Here is a 10,347-nt window from a genome sequence, read left to right as displayed (position 1 = left end):
GCTACACAGTTTGCACAAGTGAGAGTTGCTTGCAGTTACTACCATCTTCCAATTAGTTACAGTCTTGAGCCTAGTCCTGAAGAACAACAATTTCAGAACGAGGCAAAACTTTTCCAAGGTCTCAGAAGTTCTTTCTTATTATTTTTTAGGAATAAGTAGTATTTATATATAGAAACCAATAGATTGGACAAGCTTTGAGATTCAATTTAAAAGTTCTTAAAAACAGAGAATGGAGATTCAGTTTCAGGCTTAAAAAAAGTGCAAACTAATTGGAAAAGATATACAGGTAGGAAATATGGATCCAAGAAACTAGAAAAAATATATATATGTAGGAAATATGGATCCAAGAAACTAGAAAAAAATACAGGTAAGAAATATGGATCCAAGAAACTAAAACAGAGAGAGAGATAGAATAGTCCACTATGGATCCAAGAAACTAGAAAAAAAAATACAGGTAGGAAAAACCAAAACCACTAGGCCAAGATTATCTGTGATGCTAGCTGGGATTCAGTCCTCTGCTCAATGTGCCAAATGCTATCACTAACAAACAAATGGTCAGCTCTTTATGGATATAATAAAACTTCTTAGTCAATTCATGCCAAGTTCAAAAAGAAAAATACAAACAGTCCTGGAGCAGCTCGGAGCTTCTCTTGGAACAAAATGGCATTCTTGAGTAACATATCTCGTTTGTTTCAGTTCATATTGTCCATTCTCATTCCATAGCCTCTACAAAAAATGAAGAATCATCACATCACGAACACACACAGAAACAACGCTGATTCAGCCAACTCAAACAGGGTAGCAAGTAGCAACACAGCCAAATCAACCAACATAGTGGACATGAATCAACCACACCAAGAGGCTGGTCATTCAGCTGTGTTGACAGATAAATATCGGGCATGCCCATGAGGCTGCATCTCCATAAAATTGTTGTTACCACTGTAAGTAAAAACTTTGGTCTTCACCCTGCTATTTGTACAAGAGGACTATTGAATTGTTTTCTTATTTGATATTGATGCAATTTCTCTGTGAAGAACAGATCCAAAGCTCTATTGAATTTACTAGCTACAGCAAGCATACAAAAAAACTTGCTCAAATGCAGCGTTTTACCAAAATACTGAGTGAATGAGGTCAACAAAACATCACACCAGTAACCAGTCTGAACATTTTAGTACACTAGCAGGTTTACAATCTGCACTAGGATTTAGGATAATCATAATAACTGACTGTTATGGAAAGGAAGACCGATTACAGCATAATTTAGCCACATGGAACTAATACATGTCAAAAACAACAACTAGTGCTAGGTAAACAAGGACAGGAGTAACAATGTTCTTTGGAAATGACATTATACTTTTTATAAACCTGTAAATGACATTATACTTGATCTGCAGGTTTACCAGGCACTTGCTTTGAACTGGAAATCAAGCAAGCAGGAGTGTAATCACCAGCAAATTGAGCGGCATGATTCAAGCAGATTCAGAAGACACAGACAAATAGTTCAGCCGACGGAAGATCGAACTCTTGGGAGGAATCACAGGTGTGTCTTGAAGATAAAGCTACTGCCTATCTGCATCTGCTAATGACTCGGAGAAAAGAGGAACATATGGTAGGAATCGTTGTGCATTGTTTTTCTCAAGATTAAGTATACGGCCAACTTTCTGATGTCGTATATCATATGCTACCAAGGTATCACCTCCATATGAAACCAGGAAAATGGTGTCGCAATCTGGATGAATCCCAACCACCCTGTACTTCTCCCCAGTCATGCTCATAAGCTCATCGATGTTGGCAGTATGCTTCAGAACCAATTCTTTACTGTCAAAATCCTTGAGGCACCAGAGTTCTATCTCAGAATCTAGTATTTTGTTGTTATCATCGACGGAAGCTACAGCATAGAGTAAGCACCCCTGCGACGATCCAATTGTACCAAATCTTCGACCATACGGCATAGGGATAGTCTTCTGCACTTTACCCTCCATGTCCATCCCCAGGAGCACATATTCGTTGCTGGTGCCTTTCAGGTTGCCAATGACGTACAACATACCGTCGACAAAGATACCCTTATTATAGAAGAACAGCGCCACTTTCTCAGCAATCCCACCATCTCTGCGACTCCAGGCTCCTGTTCGTGACGAGTAGATGTTCACTCCTGTCATGTAGGTTTTCACAGTGGTCTCCTCAAAACAAAAAACGTGGAAATGGGATGACACTGCTGGATCAAAAGCCAGGCCTGCCATACAGTTATATCTATATCTGTATATCGGCGCCTGCGGTTGAGGGGGCAACTCCACCCACCTCCCAGTGGCCGGATTGCACACGACAAAACGGAAATCATCCTCCGCCCAAGCCCAAGGGTTCACCACGCTCTTGCTGGAGCATAGGTAGAGAAGCAGGCCATTGCAGGCGTCCACCTGGGCCATGTCCTTGTACTTGTTAGGCTGCAGGCAAGGGAGGGAAGTGTCGAATGGAGCTGCGCTGCCGGAGACGGTGGCGAAGTGGTGGCGATTCCAGCCGACGGTGGTCGTGTAGAGGAAGCCGGCAAGGGTCTGGGGCAGCTTCTTGCGGTTGGCGGAGTCGGCGATGATATCGCGCCAGGTCACGGAGACACACTTGAAGCGGTGGACAGACCTGGCCGGGAGGCGGGAGAGGATATCCAGGATGAGGTCGTCGGTGAAGAAGCTCGCCGTCGAACCCGGATGGCTGTCCAGCCTCGACTTGGTGTTCCTCTCCAAGACCTCCCCTTTACCCGCCTCCTCCATGGATCAGAAGCGGAAGGGCCTAAGCAGGGGTCAGATCTGCAGATGAAGTGAGGGAATCATGGATCAGGCCGAGGAAAATCGAGAGTCTCAGGTAGTAGCCGGTGGTGGTGAGTCGGGAAAGGTAGGACCTTGGCTTGGTTTAGGCGGCGACGGGCGACGGGGATGCAGCCGGCGGCAGCGACCTTCTCCGAGCGCACTGCCTTTCTTCTCCAGAGGTAGCATTAGCAATTGGATAGAGTTGTACTCCAATCGGACTGGGCTTTTGTTTCTCTTTCACCTTGTACGTCTGACTCGCTATTTTCTAAGAGCATCTCCAACAGCCGCCCTATACTAACGCCGCGCGTCGTAAAAAAGGTCATTATAACGCGCGCAACGCGGCGGACAGCTCCAGCGGGCGCGTAAAAACCGCGCACGCTAAAACGAGTTGGGCGCGCTGGCCATAGCCTCATCCCGCGCTGTGTATTTCGAGCGTCCACTTCCGCGCGCGGCAGACTCGAGCGCGCGCGAACTCGCCCTTTTCTTCCTCCTTTGCACCCGCGCGCGCCGGCGCCAGCGCCCCTGCCACCATGGACGCGCACACCGGCACCCCACTGACCCCGCTGTACAGCCGCGACCCCCCCCCCCCCCCCGCCGCCGCCGCCGAAAACCCTAGCGCGGCGAGCGTTGGCGCTGGCGCCGCCGCCGCCGCCGGAGCTCCGCCGACCGTCGGCCTCGCGCGCAGCCTCTTCTTGCCGCCGTGGATGATCACATGTTCATTGCATTTTGATGAATGTTTCAAACTATTTTTTGTCCAAATGCCATATATTTGGGCGCTGCTGGAGCGGAGCGCGCGCGCTGCATTTTAAAGCTGCTGTTGGAGCCAGCACTGCGCGACGCGCCAAACCAGGCGACCAACGCGCGGCAAACATGTTTTTTAGGCGCGGCGCGAAGCGCGGCTGTTGGAGATGCTCTAAGGAAAAAAGCTGCTCTTCACCGGCGGAAAACTCCAACGCATCATTCGCCTCCCCTAAACAACACGTGTCCCTATGGTCCATCCACGTATCTCTTTCTAGCCTTATCTCTTCTTCAACCTCCTCCCTCCACTCATTTCTTCTCAGAAAGGGTCTGGTGGGAGGCCAGGAGGGGCGGGCTGACCGGGGCAAGGTGCGCCTTCGCCGTTGTTGAGAAGACCGCCGGTGGAAGGAGTTCAAGTGTATCTTTAGGTTGGATTTTTGGATCCCGTCTCCTACCTCTCCCTCTCTTACCTTTTCCTCTTCAGTTTTCTGCAACGCGGTCGTTGCTTCTGCAATGCATCCGTTGTTTCAGGAGTTCCGGTTGGATTTTTGGATCCCGTCTCCTACCTCTCCCTCTCCATTTATCTCTCTTCAGTTTTTTGCAACGCAGTCGTTTGTTGCAAAAATTCTACAACTAAGACGAAGAAAATTTATGAAACATGATCTTTGTTGCAAAAATTTCTCCCGCAACAGTACCTGTGTTGCAGAAAGACAGAAATAAAATTCTGCAACAAAGCGATTGTTTCTGAAACTCAACCGTTGTTTCAGGAATTAATGGGTCCAAAGTTTATTTTTTGCAACGAATCGATTGTTTCTGCAACTCGACCGTCGTTTCAGAAATTATTGGATGCCCGACATGAGCCCCGCGCGCGCGGATCGGACGGCTACGCGCGTAGATCGGACGATCATTTAGGTGGCGGATGTTTTACTAAACATCCGCCGGTGGATGTGTAGCAGCCCCCATTTTTTAACCTTCGAAATTATGCAAAAGCATGCAACAGTGTAACATACTCCCTCCATACACATACGGATGTATATAGACATACTTTAGAGTATGGATTCAATCATTTTGCTTCGTATGTAGATCCTTAGTGAAATCGCTTAAAAGACTTATATTTAGGAACGAAGGGAGTACTTCACTAGAAGAAGCTTTAAAGATTTCATAATAAACTACGTACGAATATATATTAACATTTTTAAAGTATAGATTCATTTATTTTGTTTTATATGTAATTTATATTGAAATCTTTAAAAGATTTTATATTTAAAAACGAAGGGAGTACAAACGAGCTACAACTATAACTCATTTAGTGATTCATTTATTCATAGATAAAACAAGATAAAACTAGGAAATAAAAATTACTTAAGTTCGCCTGGTGATCATTTTAAAAGATCGGACGTTTGTAAACCGTTAGATTTAAGGCATCGAGTGGCTGCCTTTATACTGAGGACCCATGGCACGCAACGAAGGCGATGTATGCATCATGATTACCGGCCAGTTGATGGCAATCATTTTCCATACAATATATGACGATACTACACAACACGCGTGCCTTGTGGGGTTGGGTCTCGCAACCGACTATTTTAGAAAAGTGTCTCACGCGAGTTCCCTCGTGTGTCAAAAAAAGCATTTTCACCCTTCCCCTTGTCCCTCGCGTTGACAAAATTTCCCTCATGCTCGTGATCTTTCCCACCCCACTAGACAAGAAAGGCAAGAAAACCCTATGCCCCTTAGATCCCGCAACACGTTTCATCCCCTCGTCCCAGCCGCCGCCACAGGCCATGGCCTAGCAGTGGGTAGGCGCCCTCACATCAAACAAATACATGAATGAAAGAGAGAGGATAAGTTAGGCAAAAACTGGAGAACTCATGAGATCTTGTCTGCAACTCTTCCTTGCAGATGTTCATGAAGATGATCACCGCGACAATGGTTCCTCCGACGGCACTCTAACGCCGTCGGAAGAGAGGGGAGAGAGTATCCCCCGTTAGGCTTCCTCCTCCATGGCTTCTCCCTAGATGGGGAGAGGTTCTCCCCTCTAGTCCTTGGCCACCATGGCTCCCGCAGGGGCGAGAGCCCCTCCGAGATTATATATATATATATATATATATATATATATATATATATATATATATATATATATATATATATATCTTTCTTTGTGTTCTCTCCTGATTTAGCGAATATTTTCTTTCTAGATTGGTTTTTCATCGATACAGAGAGTTGCGGCGGTCAAGCGGACGGTCTCTCTTTACTTCTGGAGTTTCTAGTATGTATAGGATTTTTCAGCATTGAAATCACGCCAAACGGAGCCACATGGGCCCCAAGCCATCCGCCACGGCCTATTGGCTTGTGGCCCACTGGTGGCTCCCCTTCAGTGGTTCTTCGCTCCAATATTGCTTATTTCCTCCAAGAAAAAAATATAAGTTTCGGACGATTCAGAGAACTTCCATTTTCTGCACAAAAAACAACAGCACGGTAATTCTGCTGAAGACAACGTCAGTCCGGGTTAGTTCTGAATAAATCATATAAAATGCATCAAAGCCATATAAAAGTGTTGTAAACATGGGAAAACATGGCATGAATACTTTATAAATTGTCGATACGTTGAAGACGTATCAGCATCCCCAAGCTTAATGACTACTCATCCTCGAGTAGGTAAATAATAAAAATAATTTATGAAGTGTAAATGCTAACATAGTATATAAGTTTGACCAATGTTACTTTCAATCACTTTTTCTAGCATCATAAAACAACAACTCTTTTCTCATAGAACTTCTCATGATCAAGTAACAAGCTATTCACATGTTAAAGTATATGCCTTAAACTTTCTTGAAATCTAGCAAACTATATTTTCAATCCTCAAACAATTACTATTCATCTTATTTTTAGGAAGGGTCTGTGTAAGAGCTTCGATTTAGCAAATTCCACATACTCAACTATCATTTAGCCTTCCATGATCGTTCACTCGAGGCATATTTTTAGAACAAGGAGTTTCAATCAAACACATAGGAAGTTAGGGGCTTAATGTTTCGCCTCCCAACTTATTTATCTCAAGGGTGTGACGCCCTCGGCTTAATCGTACGCTAATCATACACGCAAATGCGTACGACCAAACCCAAGGACTCACGGGAAGATATCGCAACACAACTCTAGACACAAATAAAACAACATCAGCTTCATATTACAAGCCAGGGGCCTCGAGGGCTAGAATACGAAAGCTCGATAAACACACGAGTCAGCGGAAGCAACAAATATCTGAGTACAGACATAAAACAACATGGGGTGCCTTAGAGAAGGCTAGCACAAAAGATACAATGATCGAACGAGGCGAGGCCTCCTGCCTGGGAACCTCCTAACTACTCCTGATCATCAGCGGCCTCCACGTAGTAGTAGGCACCGTCGGGGTAGCAGTCGTCGGCGGCGGGGACCTCCATCTCCTGGGCTCCATCATCTGGTCGCAGCAAACGGATCAAGGGGACAAGGGGGGAAGCAAAGCAGCGGTGAGTACTCATCCAAAGTACTCGCAAGTCTTACATTAGATCTATTCTAATTATGCATCAGTATCAAAGAGGGGGGGTTATATGTGGACTGACTGCAGCAATGCGAGAATAGAGAGAGAAGGCCTAGTCCTATCGAAGACTAGCATCTTCAGGGTCTTGCAGCAATAGACGAGAGTAGAACACGGGTAACACAATAAATAGTCATATTGTTGCAGCAATATTAAAGTGAGCTCACGCCTAAAGATCCTCCCTCGACTCCCTGCGAGGAAGCAATCCCGAGGCAAACTAATTCTAGTTAAGTGACAATTGTAGTTGTAAAAGATCGGGGCACAACTCCAAGTCGTCCTGTAACCGTGGACACGGCTATCCGAATAGTTAATTTTCATCCCTGCAGGGGTGCACCACATGTCCCGTCACGCTCGATAACACTCTGGCCGGACATACTTTTCTGGGTCCTGCCCGGCCTCGGAATATCGACACGTCGCAGCCCCACCTAAGACTAATCAGAGAGGCCAGCCCGCCGGTCTAAATCCTAAGCACAAAGGGTTCGTGGGCCCAGTTCCCCTTCACGCTCCTGCACGTGGCGTGGGCGCCCGACGTCAGTCCTAGCATCCCTTAATCACAAGCGCGATGCATCTCGGGACCACTCGGGCGTGCGCCGCTACATTGCTGGCATCTGAAAAGCTCCGGCTGATACCGCGACGCCGAGTACCCATAATTCTTCCCGCGTAGCCGGTTAGTGCGAAAAGGTCTCCGACCAACCCAGATCAAATACCCAAATCCATTAGCATTTTAATTAGGCCATCAACACAGTCTCACGGGAATCCACCCGTCTTACAACTAATCAACACGGATCCCAGTAACATGGTCGAGTAACTGTGTGGTTGTAACACCGGGGGAGTCCGAGGTATCACCCTCGTTGGATTCCGGACGATGTACCCGTCAAGGTGGGCTTAGAGGAATCACCCTCGAGGTCCCACACTCGCGGGGTTGCACGACAGAGACGTCATCGGGAATGGTGAAAGAGGAATCACCCTCGATAACCACGACCGACTAGCTATACTACAGAGATATCATCAGGAGTACTTAGTGAGGTGTCACCCTCGGTACCCGATAGTATCTCTGTAGCGTCGTACAACGAAGGGGGGTGAATGTGTTGTGTCGGGTCTGGCTCGTCGATCAGAGATCGAGATTTGAAAACAAGCGGGGCAACTGAACTACGGGGTCAGAGGGGATGACTGCTCCACCTATACTAAGCAGATTTAAAGTACATGACTGAAAGTAGCAGTTCATCAAAAATAGGCTATGCATCAGATATAGGAGCTAACTACAACAGTAGCAAAATACTAATGCAAGCAGTAGGAAGAAAGACATAGGCGATATAGGAATGATCAAGGGGAGTTTGCTTGCCTTGCTACTCTGCGGCAAAGGACTGATCGGCAGGGTCGTAGATGTACCCGGCAGCAGCGTCAGTCTCGGGGTCTACCGGTAAGAAGAGGGGGAAGAAACAATAATTAATAGCACCGATGCAACACAAAGCATGACATGGCAAGATGCAGGCTAGACATGAGCTAACGCAGCAACATCTGTCATAGACGGGTCGGAAGAATATCTGACGATATTTTCCGGGTCTCGGGCTACTACCGGTTAGACTGGAAACGATGGAAAAGTTCCATGTTTGCTATGCTAGGGACGCGTGACAGACGAACGGGCCGTGTATCCGGGTTCGTCTCGTTTTGCTCATCAACTTTCATGTTGAAATTATTTTGATCTGACTTACGGATTATTTAATATTAATTTTCAAAGTTTTATTAATTATTTAGGAATTAAAAACAGATTTAAATGATTTAATAAAATCCTATTATGACATCATCGCGATGTCAGGGTGACATCAACATTTGACTGGTCAACTGACCAGCGGGTCCCGAACGTCATAGGCACAAGTTTTTATTAAGATTAAATATTATTTAATCAGATTAATTTAGTGGGGGACCCGCGTGTCATTCTCTGTTTAGGTTAATTAATTATCCTAATTAACAGATTAACTTATATATTTATTTAACTAATTCATTAACTCATTAATTTATTATTATATCTATTTATTTATTTATTTACTAAAAACATTATTTTTATTATTTATATTAACTCTCGCGTGGGGCCTCCCTGTCATAGACAGCGGGTGTATTGGCCCCACCGGTAAGTGACCCAAGGCCATTTACTCATCTTTTTTTATTAGATACCTAACCGTGCAAATACCGTATTCCTCTAAATATCCATATACGCAAATACATACATCACATCTCATACATACATACATACATACGCATCTAATACATCATTTGTTTTTTATTTATTTTCTTTTCTCTCTCAACACTCATCTCTCTCTCTCTCTGTTAACACACAGAGAACAACTCTCTGCTAACTAACATAGAAGAACCTAAACTTCAATCCCTCCTACCGGAGTCTACCGTTGACGGATCGAGGTCCTGTTTGCCGGAACGGAATCGGGGCGGTGAGGAGATCGACATGGTGGGAGGAGCCCGAGGAGGGGCTCATCGACGGTGACGAGACGGCCCGATGAAGCCGGAGTTCGCACGAAGGTGAAGGTGACGACGGTGACGCGGTTCCGGTGAAGACGGGCGTGCCGGCGAGGAGGAGCCGGCCGGAGGTTCGCCGAGAGGGGCCCCGGTGAGGAGGGGCCCCCGAAGATGGAGCCGCCGATGGTGACCGGCGGGAGGAGGGGCTCGGCCGGCGGGGATCCTAGGGGCGGCCGTAAGGGGAGGCCGCCGGGGGAGGTAGAGGGCCGACGGGGGGGGGGGGGAATGAGGAGGCCGGCGGTGTGGGGGGGGGGGAAGCTCGCCGGCGGGAGGAGGGGCTCGTGGTGGAGAGGTGCTCGTGGGAGTGCAGCGAGATCTGGGAGGGGTGGGGGGTTGAGCCGGTCGCGGGGGGAGGCTGGGGCCTCACGCCAGGGAGGTGGGGGAGCCGGCCGGCGAGTGAGAGGCCGACGGGGGGGGGGGGGGGCGAGATCCGGCGCATGGGGGAGAGAAGCTGAGGGGGAGGGGCGACGGGAGTAGAGAGGGTCGTGGGGGGGGGGAGAGGGGCCTGCGGGAGGGAGTGGGGTTTCGTGGCGTGGGGGAGAGAGTCACGGGATCTGGTGGGGGCTCTCGCGGGGGTGAGGGCTGGGACGAGGGAGTGGGGGGCGGCGGCGCTCGGTGGGAGGAGGGAGTAGCGAGGGGGGGCGAGGGAACTGGCGTGGGGGTGGCCCTCGCTAGGGTTTGGGAGGGGTTGGGGAGGCCGGCTGGGCCATTTGG

At 47.7% G+C, this 10,347-nt stretch overlaps 1 protein-coding gene across 1 annotated transcript; it reads right to left on the bottom strand.

The window, feature by feature from the left end:
* Positions 1 to 1,184: 1,184 nt before the first annotated feature.
* On the bottom strand, positions 1,185 to 3,026 carry LOC123409878 (F-box protein At5g07610-like). The gene is made up of 2 exons (XM_045102748.1): positions 2,891 to 3,026; positions 1,185 to 2,798 (listed from the first exon to the last, which is right to left on the bottom strand). The coding sequence occupies exon 2, from the start codon at positions 2,760 to 2,762 to the stop codon at positions 1,560 to 1,562; it is 1,203 nt and encodes a 400-aa protein (XP_044958683.1). The 5' UTR covers positions 2,763 to 2,798; positions 2,891 to 3,026; the 3' UTR covers positions 1,185 to 1,559.
* Between the last annotated feature and the right edge of the window lie 7,321 nt (positions 3,027 to 10,347).

Source organism: Hordeum vulgare, chromosome 7H, assembly GCF_904849725.1.
Source record: "Hordeum vulgare subsp. vulgare chromosome 7H, MorexV3_pseudomolecules_assembly, whole genome shotgun sequence".
Lineage (NCBI taxonomy): Eukaryota > Viridiplantae > Streptophyta > Magnoliopsida > Poales > Poaceae > Hordeum > Hordeum vulgare.
The sequence above is the reverse complement of the archived record's forward strand: the minus strand, read 5'-3'. Positions and strand labels throughout refer to the sequence as shown.